Below are 18177 nucleotides of genomic sequence, written 5' to 3' on the forward strand. Positions count from 1 at the left end.
AGCTAGACAGTCTCGGAAAGCAGCATTCACAGCATGATTCAGCAGTCATCACCCCAGATACCGGGGCCATGGGGCATTCCTCGGTACTTCGTGTTGGAATCGTGAGGCAAGTTTGATGTCGTACTATCGTGATTGTGTCTCGCTCGCTGCATCATCACGAGAATGCCGGCAGTTGTGCCTACGCTGTGAACTATGTTCTCTGAAACAAAGGAGGAAAAAGCATAGATAAGCTTAATATGCGGATGCCAGCCGCCAGTACCACTCTTGGTATTTTTGCTCCCCTTTGAGTCATGAATGCTCCCAGCCGAAACATCTCAGGAATCTTTGTTATGATTTATCGATTTCGTGCCCACCTAATCGCGATTCGGTTCCAGGTCGTCTCACATAACATGCAGATGTCCGACCGTGCCTTAGTTCGCTGCCTGGACGGAACTGTCCGGTGGGCAAGGGAGGATTCGAGTGACGGTCACTGACGCCAAGTCGAATCGGCTGCCCTGTCAAGAGTACCGCCGACCATTAGGATGAGAAACCCCAAGGCTGTCGGCTCGCGTCATCTAGTATTGGCTCACTACCAGCGGCACCTGGCTGACCCCGGCTTGCTTCCCATGGGCTGGGCCAGATGAGCTAGACGTTTTCCAGCTTGTCGAAGCGACGGCCCGTCTGCGTGGTGTTGTCTCGAGGCCGGCTTGTGGTGGAGAGACACGATTTGCGGGACATGAGTAGTTCGGAACACAGAACAAACTCCATTTTCAATGTGACCAAGACATACTTGTACAATATTCTGGATTCTCGGAATCGGGCCCGTACTGGGTAAGGCGTCGACCAAGTTAGTTGTACTCCCCACTTCACTTGCAGACGAGTACGTCACTTCAGCTGAGAGTTGCTGAGGGCGACATTCATTATCAAGTAGAGGTAGACTGAAGAGGCAAAGCTGCACACGGGAATCCATCCACAGCCTGCAACTCAGTCGTGGCAGCGTTGGGGGCGGCCTTTGCAAATCAGTCATCATATCAACGCAGGTGTTCGGCATCGCGACAATTGCCTGGTCGCCATGGGCTCTCAGCTTTCATATGCGCCGGCTCAGCCAATAGAAGGCAGCTAGCTCAGAACCCGCACAACTCTGCAAGCTCAAGTGATATTAATCTGTAACGATCTGCCTCGACCAATCTTCACAAAGGTACGATCTAGGTGAGACCCTCACAGTTGCTAGCTTCATGTATGAAGATTAGTTGAGTGGCCCCGCCGAGCAGATGTGCATATGCAAGCCAACCAAGATCCCAGTAGTTATGACACCCGATTACTTCGTCGTCCTCGAGTTAAGCTGCTGTCCATTGCATGGTCGCAATTTCAGCCGCCCCGTTCCGCCGGACCCACCCCAAACGACGTAACCCGACCATGTGGCGAGCGGGCTTTCTCGTACTGCGGACTGGGACGTACAGATTTGACTCTCATTACAGAATTGAGGCGAGACATACTTGTTGTACATGATCTAGAAACCCTGCACCTTCTGGTCCACCCACACCCTTCCCGAGAATCAGTGTCACTCCTGCAAGCTCCTGCAATGCGATAATATTGCTTACTTGTGGCGCTCACTCCTCATCAGTGAGAGAACCAAGCTCAAGAGACGAGCACCAACAATCTATTAAGATATTGGTTTGATGGATACCACATGTGTTAGCTTGGTCATCCTTCAAGGCAGCCGACATGTTCAAAATCCAGCCTCGATCCTGAAACGGGAATGTAAGCAGGCCAAGGCGGTTAGGGCATGATATGACTGTGGGAAGCGGCCGCCAGGATCTGTTGTTCTGCGAAGCGGGCCCCGAAAGGACCAACTGCTTAAGGAATGGATGGGATCAGGGACATCTCTCAAGCCCATTCTCAGGGACCATGGCCATGGTAATTGGAGGGTCTGGAACCTATGGTGCATGCCACAAGGGGTGACATGAAATCTTTGAAATGCTGAGATAATCACTGTAAGTCCTTGTGACGTTAGGAGTGGGAGACATCAGGCATCCTCCGCTGTCCACACACACCTCTGGCAGGGTCGTTTCTCTCCCATCTCATCATCAAGACGGGCTTGACGACCACATCCGAAGAGTTCTGCCAGATGATGCTGGAAAGAAATGGCAGATGCGTCTTTCCGGAGAGCGTGTGATCGATGCCGTGCACAAAAGCTCAGCTGCAGGCGCATGGGCTGCGAGCCATGCGAGCGTTGCATTAGGCTCAGAGTCGACTGCAAGTCCAGCCCATCACTGCGCTTCCGGAAGCATAGGATGAATCATATTAAGACAAACAATACTTGCTGGTCAATATCACGACGAGACAATGCCGATACCGAGGATGCAGCACCCTGGCCAGGTTGGAATGAACCAGGCTCCATGCATGGCCTAGGAACGAGATCTGCTGCCTGGGACTTGGCGTTCCCGGAAAACGGTTTGAACTCCGAGTATTGGTGCGATCCAGTCTTGGACTCTCATTTCAACATGGCAGCAATCCGACTCTTGATGCAGCAAGCTCCGTCATGTGACATCTTCTCCGGATTCAGCCCGGAGGTTAGCACTGGGTATTCGCCTGCAGTGCGGATGGGAGAGGCCCAGACGCAGTCGAACTTCATGCAACAAGCATCAAAAGAGCTTCCAGATGCAGGAAGCACCCCGCGATTCTTGCTCTCTCCCGTCTCAGACAGCAATGTTCTCGCGACTACACCACCACACATCCCCGCCCCGGTGTCAACAATCACGGGACGAGCACCAATGAGCCAGCCAGAGCCATCAGCTAGAGGGTCCGAAGCTACGACCACCCTGCCGATATCACTGCAGTTACCTCCAGAGAACAGGCCTTTCCCCCAAGGTCACCTACTCTTGGAACTTTCCACCATTCACAACCAGTTATGTGAGCTACACGTATCTAGCCCTACTCTTTCTGGCAGAGAAAGAGAGGGGGCTATGTGCGCTGGTGCTCATCCCCAATTAAGCGGGTGTACAAATGCGGACACTCGCTTCTCGATGGACAGCATGTTCCAGCTGTCCAAGCATCTGGTTCAGGTACTACAAGGCTTATGCTGGATCGACCCACCATCACAGTACCCTGGTCCATATTGCAGTGACCAGGATTCCGTAAATCCTTGCCTCGATGCGGCTACCATCCTTTTGATCCTGTCGTGTTGCACTCGTCTTGTGGAGGTTTACCGAGATGTGGTACATATCGAGACGACACAGGACCATTCGCATGGGAACTTGCGATTATGGTCACTACCTCCTGTCTCACTGGGAAGTTTCCAGCTGGCCGCAGACAATTCAATAGAATTGATCGTTACGCTTCGCCTTGTCAAAGACTTCTGCTCGAGTCTCATAAGTACAATTGTCTTTCTTCAAAGGCACCCTCCCCAAGGATTGCCAGGTGCTATTGGTGCTATTCTGACACACTCCCTGGCAATGATGATGGAAACCTCAAAGGAAATCAAGGACACAACAGACAGCTTGATAAAAGAAGTAGCTACAGAAATGTATCACAGTGACTGAAGGCTATTCCACATTGGGGAGCCTCATAGTTACATTTGATCTAGGGTAGACTTACTGTGAATAGTGTTGGAAGGGGCTGGCTGGATGGTGGTCATGGTAGGCACAATGCGAAGAAAGGGGTAAAGAGGTCTTGCACTTTTCACCAGATCATGCAGGAGAAGGCACAAAGAGTAATTTTACACATTGTCACTGATGTATCAGCTTGGAAGGGACGATACTGTGACCACTGATCCCTACCAGACAGCTTTGCTGTCATCCATTCTACCAACCCCAGGTGAGAGAAGGAGGTCTCAGACCCAGGTTGCTTTTGGCCATTCAAAGTGTGGCAGCATGAAGGGGGTGAGCACCACTGCTTTTCTTCCTGCACAAACGGATTTCCGAACCACTCCCCTGGGTCCAGCTCGAAGAGGGACTGAGGTCACTCTCACTTTGCGCTCAAAACTTAAGACAGGTGAGGGTCAATTTTATTTCACAATCTCGAGTTCACATTCTAATTCGCTCGTTACAGATTTCTCACCTTGAAATCAGTCTTTGGTTGGTTGCACATATCGACCTCTTATCAAACCTAGGTTCCGACCCTCCCAAACATCACTCAAAACCGCCAATCTCAAGCAACTCTCACTCCTGTTGTACTTCACCTCTAGTTTTGTCCTCCCACCCTCCGGTAAGCACTATAAACCCTCCCTGAGTCCTCACTTGAGACAGCCGCTTACGCCTGTTTATTCACAGATCTTGCATTGATGTGCTCAAGCCATGTCGTACAAAAAGCCTCCTCTGGAGCCCATTGCCATTGTGGGAACGGGCTGCAGGTTTGCAGGTGGTGTGAACAGCCCTTCACAGCTCTGGGCACTACTCTCTGAACCGGATGACTTGGCAAAGGAGGTTCCTGAAGACCGCTTCAGCGCCAAGGGATTCTACCATCCTGATGGAGAGTATCATGGCACCACCAACTCCATCAAAGCGTACTGGCTGGAGCAAGACTTTCGAGTCTTTGACGCCGCTTTCTTCAAAATCACCCCCAAGGAAGCAGAGGCAATGGACCCACAGCAGAGAATGATACTTGAAGTTGTGTATGAGGCCCTAGAGTCGGCTGGATACACTCTCAACCAGCTGTCTGGACAGAAAGTGGCCGTCTTTGCCGGTCTCATGACCTCTGACTACGACAGCATGTCCCAGAGAGACGAGCTCACTGCGTCTCAATACTATGCCACAGGAAATGCCCGGTCCATCCTATCCAACCGCATCAGCTACTTCTTCAACTGGCGCGGCCCCTCGATGACCCTCGACACTGCATGCTCGTCGAGTCTTGTCGCGTTGCACCAGGCAGTCCTCAGTCTGCGCGCCGGCGAGAGCACAATGGCGTGTGTGGCTGGCGCTAACCTGATGCTCACCCCTGAGCAATTCATTGTCGAGTCCAATCTGCACATGCTGAGTCCCACCGGCCACTCTCGAATGTGGGATGCCGACGCCGACGGCTACGCCCGTGGCGAGGGTATTGCGGCCATTTTCATCAAGCCCCTGTCGCAGGCGCTGAAGGATGGCGACGTCATACAGGCAGTGATCCGAGAGACAGGCGTCAACTCAGACGGCCGTACTCAGGGCATCACGATGCCGAACCCTGAGGCCCAGACAGCTCTGATTCGGGAGACTTACCGGCGCACGGGTCTTGACTCTCGAGACCCCGAGGATAGGTGCCAGTACTTTGAAGCACATGGTACTGGAACACAGGCCGTAAGTTACACTCTTATCTCCATCTTGTTAACTTTGGAGATGGCTTGTCACTAACTCAGAGGTCAGGGGGATCCCAGGGAGGCGGCGGCCATTGAAGACGCATTTTTCGGTGAGGTGGCACAACTAAGCAAGACTGAGGGAGCTTCCAACAACGACAAAGAACATGAGAAGCTCCTTGTTGGCTCAGTAAAGACGATCATTGGTCACGTTGAAGGCGCTGCTGGACTAGCGGGCTTGTTGAAAGTAGTGCAGTCCATGCAAAAGGGACATGTTCCTCCCAACCTGCACCTTGAGAAGCTCAACCCGAGTGTGCAACCGTTCTGCGCAAAGCTGAAAGTGCCCACGACCCTTGTCCCGTGGCCTTCGGCCCCAAGTGGCCAGCCACGACGAGCGAGCGTCAACTCGTTCGGCTTCGGAGGCACCAACTCGCATGCCGTACGTACACAACAGCCTCATGCCCCAAAGCTTGACCACTAACATTCTCTTTTTTTGTGCCAGATTGTGGAGTATTATGTTCCTGAGATTCATGATGAGGTCGCCAAGCTCTTTGCAACAGAACTTGTCTTGCCGGTCCAGCTAGTGACTTCCACTGCATCTTATGAGAAGCAACTTCAAGTCCCGATCTTCCTTTCCGCCAACTCACCAGCCTCGCTGCGAGGCATTGCCGGAAAGTACCTGAAATACATCGAAGCTCACATGGATGTCAACCTTGGACAGCTCGCACTGAACATGCTTACCCGAAGGACTGCCCATCCTTACCGGGTTGCTGTCTCGGGCGGCTCAAAATACCACACCATCATGTCGTTGAGGTCTTTGTGCAACGACACTCAGCAGACCAGGGCAAGGATCGGCCACCGTGCCCGTCAGATCATAGGAAAGCCCCGCATCCTTGGAATCTTCACCGGCCAGGGAGCTCAGTATGCTATGATGTCCAAGGACCTCTTTCAGACCAACCAGATTTATAGGAACGCGATCCAGAGTCTCGATTCCATCCTGGAAGAGTGCCCAGATCCACCTATATGGTCCCTCGAAGGCGAAATCATGGCCGGTGCAGAGTTTTCTCAAGTTGGTGTGGCAGCCATATCTCAGCCGTTGTGCACAGCCTTGCAGATTGGCTTGGTCGAGATTGCACGGAGTCTCGGTGTAGAGTTCGCCTGTGTCGTCGGTCACTCCTCGGGTGAGATTGCGGCAGCTTACGCTGCAGGCCGGCTCACCGCCAAGGAAGCCATCCTCATCGCCTACTACCGTGGAGCTTGTGCTCACTTGGGTGCTGGCTCTCAAGGCGAGAAGGGAGGTATGTGTGCCGTCGGCATGTCCAAGGCCGAGGCCGAAGAGCTTTGTGCGCAACCGGAATACAGCGGTAGGCTGTGTGTTGCCGCCAGCAACTCGCCATCCAACGTTACCATCTCAGGAGATGCTGACGTGCTGCGGGACATGGAAGAAGAACTTAGGGGAAAGTGGTTTGTCCGTCAGCTCCAGGTTCAGAATGCTTACCACTCGCACCACATGCAAGTCCCTGCCGAAGAGTACATTAAGTCTCTTGAGGCATGCATGATCTCCCCACAGCCAGGCAACAAGACCATCTGGGTGTCAAGCCTGGATCCCGAGTCGGCCACGAACGACCTCACAACTTTGCAAGGCCAGTACTGGGCGGACAACATGTTGAAGCCCGTTCTCTTCAATGAGGCGGTGAGCCAAGCCTTGAGAGATCTTGATCCTTTCGATTGTGTCTTGGAGATTGGACCCCATCCGGCTCTCAAAGGCCCAACTCGGCAGATCATCGAAGCCCACCAAGGCACTTTTCTGCCATACAGTGGAATGCTAGATCGCAAGCATGATGATCACACTGCGCTCGCAGACTTTATAGGTTTTCTTTGGACTCACTTCGGCCCGGATTCAATTGATGTGCCTCGACTTCTTGAGACATCGGGTCATCCCGGTCTGCTTGCCCTACCACCCTTGCCGGACCTCCCGACGTACCTGTGGGACCATTCACAGGTCCACCATCGCGAATCCAGGGTCTCTCAACAATACCAAGCAAGACAGGATCCGCCCCACGAGCTGCTCGGAGTTCGGACCAGAGATGACACAGACCAAGAACTGCGGTGGCGCAATGTCTTGAAGATCGACAAGCTGCCGTGGCTCGAAGGCCACAAGTTTCAGGGCCAGGTTCTCTTGCCGGCCTCGGCGTACTGTGTCCTTGCGATCGACGCTGCCAAGGTCCTTCTCAAAGATCGGAAGGCCTCTCTGATCGACCTGGAGGACCTAGAGTTCTTGAGCGGTATCACCATCGAGCCGGAATCCGAGGGTGTGGAGATATTGTTTACACTGCAGCCACAGACGAACTTGGCTAAGGACCAAGGAGAGATCAAGGCGTCGTTTACACTATCCCATGCCCCAGTGGGAGGCACGTCCCCGATGAAGCTGAGTTTCACGGGAAAGTGCACTGTCTACCTCGGCTCAGAGGATGCTCTTCCCGCGAGAAAGATGGTCCAGCCCGAGACACTGGCAGTCAGCACCGAGGCCTTCTACCAGACAATGGCTCGTATTGGTCTAGACTACTCAGGCCCCTTCAAGTCTATGACTTCTTTGGAGCGACGGCTTGGCTATGCAAAGTGTGAGCTGCAGAGGTTCCACAAGGAGGACACCACAACCCTGTCCACTAGCCCTGCCACATTGGACAGCTGTCTGCAGGCATGCTTCGCAACCTTCTCCTCTCCGGGAGACAAGTAAGTCATCTGCCATTTCCTTGTCTGTATTGAAATACACTAATCCAAGCCCAGTGCTTTATGGACCTCATTCCTCCCAAAGTCCATCCGGAGACTTCACTTCAATGTGGCAGCTACCAAAGTCTTCCCTGTTTCCAAGCAACTTGTCGTTGAGGCAGTTCAGACAAAGCTTACTCCGATCTCCCCGGCCGCATCAACAAGCATCACCGGTGATGTCCATATCTATGGCAAGCGTGGCACGCTGGAGATCTTGGTGGAGGATCTCACGGTGAGCTCCTTTGTCTCCACGAAGCCACGGGATGACTACGAGTTGTATCTGCACACGGTGATGCAAATGGACCCGGAAGATGGAATGTCCTCCATCTTGACTCTGTTCGAAGAACACGTTCGTCAACAGTTCGTGGAGACCTTTCAACGAGTCTGTCGCTTCTACTTGCACCAGAATCACCCAGCCTCCGTCGTCGATTCCTTGGGGATGGACCCAGTCACGGACACGCTGCCGCTAGACGATGAGGCTACAGTCCAGCGCATCATGCTGGAATCGCCGTTCTTTCCTGTCTTGGAGTCGTCCCGGAAGTTGGCACTGAATGCTCCATACGTGCTGGGCCGTAAGATATCCCTCATGTACGCTCCAGCCCTGAGCCACCACCTCTATCAGCAGCGCGTCATGGACAAAATCTCCCAGGTCGCGCACAAGTATCCTCAGATGAATGTGTTGAGCTTCACGGACCCGAACATGGGCCTGACCGAGTGGATTCTCAAGTCCCTGGGGACTTCCTTCAAGTCTTGCACCATAGGCTCTCGCCTGGAGAAGAACCTCTGGCACCGTGTGGAGAAGACAGAAGTACTTGAGCGAAAGCTCAAGTTCACCGAGTTGGACCTGGACAAGAAGTTGGCGGACCAACTGGATCCCGGCTTCAAGTTTGATCTTGTCATCTTGTCGGGCACGGTCATCGAGGGTCGCGACATGTCTGAATTCCTCTACGAGGTCAAAGATGCAATGGCTCCTGGAGGCTTCTTCTTCGTTTCGCACGTTGGGGGTCTGCCGCTTAAGGAGCGGCTGGAGATATGTGAGGAGGATCCGCCTCTTATGGATGGAATCTTGACCCCTCCAGAGTGGCCAGACCGCTTTCGCCAAGTTGGGTTTGTTGACGAGCCGGAGAAAGGCTATTTCGACGTGACCGGCCTAGCCAATATGGGCTTCTCTCTCACCATTGTCCAGACACCTTGTCCATTCAAAGCAGCCATGCGTGAGCCACTCGACGGTCTGCAACCGACACCACAGTCCAAGGATGTCATCATCATCGGTGGTGGCACTACGCAGACAAGGAACCTGATTCGGCATTTGGAGAAAGTGCTGCGGCCGTCCTGCGGAAAACTCCAATCTCTTCCATCACTCGCAGCTGCTGAGACGCTGAGTGCATGCACGGCTGTCATCATTCTTGGTGATCTCGATGGCCCGTTGTTGTCGTCCATGGACGAACATCACCTCGAGGCGCTCAAGTCCATATTGAAGCCCGACATGGTCATCCTCTGGGTGACCGACGGAGCCACCAGCAGAAACCCGGAATCGGCTGCTTCGTTTGGTTTTGCCAGGACTGTGCTGGCAGAGACACCAGGACTGGTTTTGCAGATGCTCGACTTTGACGAGCTGACAGTTTATTCCCGCGATATCATCGCCGAGAGCTTTGCTCGTCTCATGAGGCTCTCGGAACAAAACCAGCAAAGCACTCTATGGACGTTCGAGCCTGAGGTCTATATCTGCCGTGAGAAGCGATTCGTCGCTCGCGTGATGCCTTACGATCTGGCCAACATGAGAGTCAACGCCGTGAGGCGAGTTGTTGAGGCTGAGGTGAACACTCTGGCTAATGTTTTTGCCATCAAGGCCCAGAAGAATGCTGGCGTCTTTAAGTGCTATACCAGTGCCATTATTGAGCCTCTTCAAGGCCATGCCTCTGGTGTTGGCGTTCTGCAGCTGCGTGTTATGTACAGCACTGCGCACCAATTCGTTGTTAGTACCGACAACTCGTTCTTCATCTGCCTGGGAACAGACGCAAACAAGCCCAACGATGTTGGCCTTTACATCGCAATGTCGACCAGGAACGCCTCTTACATTGAGGTCCCCGCTTCTCTGGCAGTCTCTGTGAAGGCGGATCTGTCCAAAGGCCGCTTCGATTGCTTCAAGTTTATGAACCTCGTGCTGCGAGCGCTCCAGGCCGCGGTGGTCGCCGGCAGCCGCAATACGAAACACGTCATTATTGTGCTGGATGATGAGATGCTCGCAAGGACTATTCCAGAGTTGGCGCAGTCGATGGGTATGACCCTGCCGATGCTGTTTGTTTCCTCTGAACACCCTCACGCTCTCCACCAGGGTTACGTCCACCCCAACGCCTCGGCTCGCGAGCTACGGTCGTTTATCTCCCAGCCCAACACCCGCGTGTACGACTTTTGTGAGCAGAAGCGGGTGAAGAATCTGGCCGATGCCGTGGCCCACTGTAAGCTCTCCGAGCTCCGACGGCCTTTTGATCTGCAAGCGCCCACTGCGCAAGAACAGCTCGATATTTCCATATTTGAACAAGGGCTGTTCGAAAACATCGTTGATCTTGCGCTACAGGAGGTCAACAACGCGTGCAAGACTGCCTCTACTTCACTAGTCTCAGTCCCACATCTGCTTGACGCCACGCAGCCGGTGAGCCAGTACACCCTCATCAACTGGAAGGATGAGCGGATGGTCGGGACCCGTATCAACTACTCCATTGGACACAATCTCCTCGAGGGAAATTGCACCTATGTGCTCGTCGGCATCACCAAGGACCTCGGCCAGAGCTTGTGCACTCTCCTGGTCCAGCAGGGCGCTCGCAACATCGTTCTGGCGAGCCGCAATCCGAACAAGAACCCGCGGTGGGCACGCGAGCTGAAGCTGCAGGGAGTGAGGGTCGAGATCGAGGCGCTGGATGTCACGGACCTCTATGCCGTTGAGAAGTTCAGAGATCATCTTAAGGAGACCATGCCCCCCGTCGACGGGGTGGTCAATGGTGCAATGATCCTGGACGACCGGGTGTTCTCGCAGATGACGCTCGAGACCTGGCACCGCGTGATGCGGCCCAAGACGGTGGGGTCCAAGAACCTGAGCAAGGTGTTTGACCATCCCAGCATGAGCTTCTTCGTCATGACATCTTCGTTTGCGGCGATTGGTGGTCACGCCGGACAGTCCAACTACGCTGCGGCCAACATGGTAAGTTGATCCCCCACAGCGAAATCTCTCCAGTTCAGTTGCGGAAACTAATTACTGGTGATAATGTTACAGTACATGAATGGCCTCGCCGCCGAGCGGCGCCGACGCGGCCTGCGCGCCTCGGTCCTCAACATCGGCGTCATCTACGGCCTGGGCTTCCTTCACCGTGAGAAGGACAACCTCTACGACGGACTGGAGCGCGAGGGCTACCCGCCGATTTCCGAGCGCGACCTACATCACATGTTTCTGGAAGCCATCGTCAGTGGCCTAGACCTGACCACCGGCCTGCGGCGCTTTCGGGTCGACGACCCGAACCCGCTGCACTGGCACCGAGACCCGCGCTTCTCGCACTTTACGGTCGAGGGAGACGACACCAGCTCAGCGGGACAAGTCGGAGGGCAGGACGTGAAGAGCGTAGCCGATCGGATCAAGGGTGCGAGGGGCAAGCAGGATATCTTGGATGTGGTCGTCGCGGCTCTGTCGCAACGACTGGAGACCTTACTGCGTCTGTCAACCACAACGGTCATGGAGAGCAGCTTCGCCGAGATCGGCATCGACTCGCTGGTGGCGGTGGAGATCCGCTCGTGGATCTGGAAGACACTCGGCAAGGACATGCCAGTGATGAAGATCCTGAGTGCCCCGAGCATTCTGTCACGTAAGTCCTGCCTACTCCGGGAATGATGCCATCTACCCATGGTGATGTGCTAATGGATTTTGGAAACCAGTCTGTTCCGATCTTGCTGATCAATTAATGACATCTACCGACAAGGACGGAGATGTCAACATGGCGTCTTAGAGGGCACGAGGGACCCGGACGGACAAGAGATACACTGTTTTGTCCATCCTTTTCCCCTGCCTTAGTGCGAGTCATTCTGATAGGAATAGTCCCTCGTTTCTCTCATGGTTTGCGATGAATTTACCAGCTCTTAAGAGGATTATCAAAGTTCAAGGATCGAGTCGTTATATCTGGTAGATGGAGGGACTGGTCTCCTTGAGATTTCTCAACAGGTTTCTTACCGGTTTATCTCGCTCTAACGAACTTGGTCAAAAAGTCTCCGAAGTAGTAATTGAAATGTTTCCGTCTCTGACTATGTGTTTTGGGGTATTTAAAACAAGTAAATGCCAGTTCATTCGAGGTGTTTGAGATCGATGGGAAGTGAACATAAGTCTCCGAGCCAAAGATATCTCGCCCGCAAAAAGTTTCCGATTGCCTGCCATGTCGATGCAGCCCCAGCACACATTGTACCTCTGGATCGAGGGCATGTTCCCTCGTCGAATTGTCTATAGCTTATTTCTAAAGGGCATTGTCAGTTCCGCGACGCAACTTCGTCGCGGGGAGACGAACCACTCCTTTTTTCGCGTCGCACCCATTACGATCACGGAAAAGGGGTTCGTTGGAGGCAAGCCCGATGGCAAGTCTCTGCCGTGCCTCAAAGTGGAAAACGAAGAAGACAACACGGTTGAGTGGATTCACGAAAGCGGTGCAATCCTTCAGTATCTCGAAGATCTCTTCCCCGACTCGACCCGGTTAACCCCTGCAACCATTCTTCAGAAAGCGCAAACGATGGACCTGTTCCTCAAGGTGGACAGCGCGACGGCCAACGGAGGTTTCTACCTCAAGAACGCAGCTGCCGTGACAGGCTCGTGGTCTGGCCTACCCGGGGAGCACCGGAGTCTGGACATTGCTCGGTATTGCAAGTCGCTGATGATGAACGACCTGCGAGCTCTGTTGGAATGGGCCGGCCCAACACTGAGCAAGACCGGCTGGTTGACGCCGGGCCTGTCACGGCCCGGGATGGTCGACGTGTCGCTGATGGCCACCGCGCGCTACATGTGGATATCGTACGCTTGGGACATCTTTGAGGACGAGTCACTTGCGCCCTTGAAGAGATGGCTCGGGAGATTCAAGGAGCTGGAGTGGTGGGATGAGCTTGAGGAGGACCCGGAGCACCAGCACCCTGCATTCCTGGCGTATTCTGCAGACTGTCGAGAGGTCTAGTAGGTTCTTCTGTACTTCCGGAAGTACCTACATAACAATAAAGTCTAGTTTATTAATCATGCTTTCTTAAGTGCTTCTGCCTGGTGTTGAAAGTTGAAAGAGTGGCTTGATGTCGGTTCGTCTTATCATTGCAGCCCTGGAAGTGCTCCAATATCCACTTCAGGCGGCATGGCGATCTTGTTCACTAAAAGTGGGCGCTGAAGAGGGCCAGCTCCAGTGGAGTTGGTCCCTGAAAGCTGCGCTAACAAAACAGTCCGGGCGTCGATACCTTGGATGTAGGTGCACATCTATGAATGGATGACCACATGTCGACTTCAAAATGAGTCGACATTCCATGAAAAGTCCAGCTCCCTATTGTCACTCTTCGACTTGAACTTTATCTTGGAGTGCCAGGGGTGGGAAGGTCAAGACCGAGATGTGACGTGTCCCGGCAGAACACTTGCGTTCAAATCTGTTCCAAGACAATGGTTTCAAAACAAGGGAGCCGAAGCCAAAGAAACCTGCCGTCTTCACTTAATTTCCCACCGCAGACAGTCTCATCTCCTTCGGCTGCTTCGGCTGAAGTACTGATATGATAGATCGCCCCGGTGGCAGCTCGGTCTTCTGCCTCGAGCAAGTCGCGGAGAACGCCAACCACCTTGCAAGAGATCACATCGTTGTTGGGATGGTCCCTATGCATCTCCAGCGATTCGACAATACTCTCCATCAAAGCCCTGTCGCCAGGCGTCTGATGGGCAAAGATGTCAAAGGCATTATCGTCGCCGGCCACGGCCTGATGCTGCTGGTGGCGTTCGGCCATGTGTGCGATGCACATGACGGCGCTCCCGAATAAGGAGAAGAAGTGCGTGCCCCTGCAGGGCGGAATGATGGAATAGCATCGCCTGTATGCCTGTATGCTTGTGAGGAGCCCTCGACTAGCGTTCATGGCGGCAACTCGGCTGTACTGATCCGCTTGACTGACCGAGGGGCGGAGAAGGGACGGCAGATGAAGCTGGACCAAGAGGTAAAAGTGGGTGAGCTGGTCTGCATACTGAATGAATCGATGGAAATGGTCCATAGCCGTGATCTCATCTGTTTTAGAGATGGCATCCGTTGCCTGCCACCAACTCGGGGGCATAGAGGAGGCCGCCTTTTGAAGCAGCGCGTCGATCTCGCGGGTTGACTTCGGGTCCAGCGTAGGGCTACTGCGGTCGCGCCTCAGAAGCTTCCCGGCGACGACACAGTGTATCCTTTCCATGGCATCTATGCTTGAGCAAGATTGCAGCATGCCCTGCGAGGCAAAGTTGTCATCGAAGAACATGGGTGTGAGGCCGAGCAAGAGCGACAGATGGAGCTCACTGTGACACATGAGGAACCACATGTACGTCGGGTCACACCGTTCGCGTGTTTGATCCGTAAGAATTCGGACCCAGGGAGATGCGATGCTGGAGCCGTGGTTGAGGCGCATCATCTGGGCCACCGAGATGGCCCGGCGGTTGATCAACCACGCGCGGCGCAGGTTTCCGGCATAAGCCTGGTATGTGCTTTCGATCAGGAGACATTCGATCCCTTCCACACAGGAGCCTATAAGCTCGTCATTGCTTGTCACTAGGCGATTCGCCGCTTGCACTGCGCGGTTTTCGATTTCGCGGCAGCTAAAGCCGGGGTTCTGGGCACGGATCACTTCCGCAGCAGAAGGCGGTATGACTTGGAGGAAAAGGCCGAGAGTCAAAAGCTTGCGTGCCAAGAGAATCGGGTGCGAGCCTGGCTGGGGAAGCTGCAGAATGTCTCTAGCAGATGGCGTCTCGGGCGGGAGGTCACTAGAATAAGGTGCCAGGACAATCCGGTGCGACAGGCCCGAAAACGTCGTGGGCAGGTTCAGCAAGAGGTCGAGGTCTCGGGAGCTTGGCCACGCAGCATAAAGGCCGCGACCTAGGTTGTCGTACTTAGATGTAGTGTCACTGTGGTTGAATGGACGGTGGGCCGAGTTGGAAGGCACTGGTAGTAAGCTTCGGGGACACTGCGGCGAGGGAACGGAGGCCTTCGGTTTCGTGGAGACCCGCCGCTCATCTCTCACCGGCGGAGATTGCAAGTCAGAGACGAACAGAGGCCTCTCTTCCTGACCCATGCTGCTCTCTGCCTCGGGGTCGATTTTCCGGATCAGCTTCTCCATGAGTACCTCTACCCGCGCCATCCGGTCTCCGATGCTCTTCCCACCCTTCTCTGTTCGCGCCTTGCCCCGGCCAAGGGCTGCGGTGTGGTACTCCTCAGGCCACTCCTGGCTGACACACGAGGTTCCACGTCGCCTGCAGCTGATGCAGCTGAGGTCCTCAGGTGTAGCGAACGAGCATCGCATCTTGCGGCGTTTGCACTCCCAGCAGCTCTGCGTCCCTTTGCGAAGTTTGCGCCGGGAGGAATGCGGCTCAGCAGGAGGCATGGATCCGAGACAGGGACTGACAGAGGGCGAATACTAGAGCTCAACTGCAACATACATTCCATAGAAATGGTAAGGGAGGGACGTTTCACGGTGACTTTTGTCGGTAGGCGGCTCACTTTGTGATTTAAAGCTGGAAAGTAAGACGACACCAGATCTCCGCCGCGTAAAAAAAAACACGGCGGAAAAGACGGGATTTGAGCGGGACCCACCAGCACCGGGACTTCACATGATTCGCCGCCAGTCATTTCCGCTGTCTAAGTTGCGGCGGAGGAACACGTAAAGGTGTATGTTTCGCCTCTTCATGGGTCATCGAAGACGCCGGTAGCGGATTTGTCAGAGGTATTTTTGACCAAGATGTTACGGGGAGACAGTTTGCTTCCTCACATATAAATAAAGCCTTTGGCTCTCCTGGGAATGGACGTGCACAGTTGTCCACTTGTGATATTCATCTCTCCATCTCGAGTCTCGATCACCTACAGACATTGAATCACGATGGTCCGTATTGTAATCGCCGGTGGTACAAGCAGTCTAGCCTCGGAAGTCATCGATGGCCTGGCTGCTACTGGCAGACATGAGATCATCCTCTTTTCGAGGCAGGTACGGCTTACTCAGGAGATGCGACTCGTCACTCAGATACATCGTACTTTGACAATTCTACTAATCATGCACATTGACCATAGGACACCTCGACTGAGGGCCTTCCTTCTAGTCTCGAGTGGCGTAAGGTCGACTATGAGAACCTTGATCAACTCACCGAAGCACTGCAAGGGGTCAACACTGTGTTGAGCTTCATCGTGGCGCACTTAGATCCCGGCAACGCGTCTCAGAAGAATCTCATCACGGCTTCAATCAAGGCTGGCGTGAAGCGTTTCGCGCCCAGCGAATGGATGACGTGAGTAACCGAAGCACGTCTCATATTTGTAACTGGTCCTCACGGATACGTGCTTTTCACAGGTCCAAGCTTGACCACATGTCCTGGTATGCCAACAAAGCGGAGCTTCGCGAATACCTGGAGGAGATTAACAAAGACAAGAAGGTCAGTTATACGATGTAATGTATCTGCGGTCTTTCACTCCATTTTAAAAGTGCTGACATCTGGCAAGGCTATTGAGTATTGCCTTTTCCAGCCAGGGTATTTTATGGATTATCTCGCCGCTCCACACCAGATCACGAAGCACATCCATCAGCAGGAGACCTACGTCAACTTTGAGAGGTGCCAGGCCCTTTTGGTAGATGGCGACGACAACGCTCGCGTGGTATTTACTTCCGTGAAAGATATTGTCAACGTCGTGGTGCTGGCTGTGGACTACATAGGTGAGTGGCCTGTTACCGGGGGCATTCAGGGCCAAGAGATCTCCATTGCCGACGTTTTGGCACTGGGAAAGAAGATCCGAGGTGCGTCTGTCGGTACCAGCATTATATACATCACGGTGGCACATGCTAATGGCCGATCAACCTTAACAGGGCGTGAATTTGCTGTCGAGAGGCTCTCAGCCGCCGAGCTCAAGGCAGGAGAGTTCAACGCCAAAGGATGGTCTCCCAGGATTGATCATCCTTCCATCCCTCCAGAGCAGCTTGAAGTCATGGCTAAGGCGGTGAACTCTGCCGTCTTGCTTGCCACGGGAGCGGGTGCATTCCAGGTATCGGACGAGTGGAACCGTTTGCTCCCAGACTACAGGTTTACGACAATCGAGGAATTGATGAACGGTGTGTTCAAGCACAAGTCCTAGCATGCTGACTCTTGTGCATTTCCCTGGCCCATGGGTTTCATCGCAGCGGGGAGTTCGAAACAGACCGCGGGATAATCTCAGGCAACCCAAACAACGAACACCTCAGACCTCTGTTGTGCTTAGTATGCTCCTGTCCTGTAGCTGGAATTACGACTCTACAATGCACTCATGCAACACCACTTCTCAATAAGACCACTTCGTACGTTGCTTACGTCTCGATGCTAACTACAAGCATTACCTGCCATGCCTGCACTTATGACGTAGTTTGATCTGGGGCGCATGCGAAACCCCCTGCCAGTGGTCGCGATGCATTGGTAATAAAAGAAACCCCCTCAGCTTTGCAGGTCTGGCCGCGCAAGTGCGTGCTGCATGTGCAGGACGGCCGGTAGCGACAGGAGACAGCGGCGGGATCATGCAGCATCCGCAATTTCAGCGATGCTTCTAGTGCAGCAGCAGTCCAGTTTGGCACCCGTCATTTGCGGCTTAGAAGGAAGTATGTGCGTCGTAGGCTTGGACTGTTCCTGGCGTGGACGAATGGCGATGCCCCACGACACATGCCCAACGATGCCCGACCAGACAGGGGGTCAGGAGACTAAGCAAGGGTCACGTAGGGAGAAATATGACTCGCCGACGTCACTGGCCGCCTTGGATTCAAAGACTGGAGCAGCACTCAAAGTGCCAGATGGTGGTGGCTGGCTCAAATCCCCGGCGTGGGCCGACTGCAAAACAAGACATAGTGCTGAGCCCGGATGCAGCACCTCACAGCAGGCGATTGGACACGAGACATGACACATCAGCAACAGAGATGACCCAGGC

The 18177-nt window shown here is 53.9% G+C and overlaps 3 protein-coding genes across 3 annotated transcripts; 2 read left to right on the forward strand and 1 right to left on the reverse strand.

Moving 5' to 3' along the window:
• Window positions 1-2483: 2483 nt before the first annotated feature.
• On the forward strand, window positions 2484-13215 carry E0L32_006110 (uncharacterized protein; the record flags this gene model as incomplete). The annotated part of the gene is made up of 8 exons (XM_031140707.1): window positions 2484-3491; window positions 3723-3972; window positions 4273-5252; window positions 5319-5687; window positions 5751-7981; window positions 8036-11216; window positions 11289-11871; window positions 12392-13215. 8 exons carry the CDS (start codon window positions 2484-2486, stop codon window positions 13213-13215), a joined length of 9426 nt encoding a protein of 3141 aa, XP_030995091.1.
• A 445-nt stretch (window positions 13216-13660) lies between these two features.
• E0L32_006111 (uncharacterized protein) lies at window positions 13661-15631 on the reverse strand (the record flags this gene model as incomplete). Its single annotated transcript, XM_031140708.1, has 1 exon — window positions 13661-15631. One exon carries the CDS (start codon window positions 15629-15631, stop codon window positions 13661-13663), a length of 1971 nt encoding a protein of 656 aa, XP_030995092.1.
• A 492-nt stretch (window positions 15632-16123) lies between these two features.
• E0L32_006112 (uncharacterized protein) lies at window positions 16124-17361 on the forward strand (the record flags this gene model as incomplete). The annotated part of the gene is made up of 4 exons (XM_031140709.1): window positions 16124-16228; window positions 16312-16523; window positions 16586-16667; window positions 16735-17361. The coding sequence occupies 4 exons, from the start codon at window positions 16124-16126 to the stop codon at window positions 17359-17361; spliced, it is 1026 nt and encodes a 341-aa protein (XP_030995093.1).
• Window positions 17362-18177: the final 816 nt, after the last annotated feature.

This window comes from Thyridium curvatum (assembly GCF_004353045.1).
Source record: "Thyridium curvatum strain D216 chromosome Unknown NODE_34_length_383523_cov_77.689754, whole genome shotgun sequence".
NCBI lineage: Eukaryota > Fungi > Ascomycota > Sordariomycetes > Thyridiales > Thyridiaceae > Thyridium > Thyridium curvatum.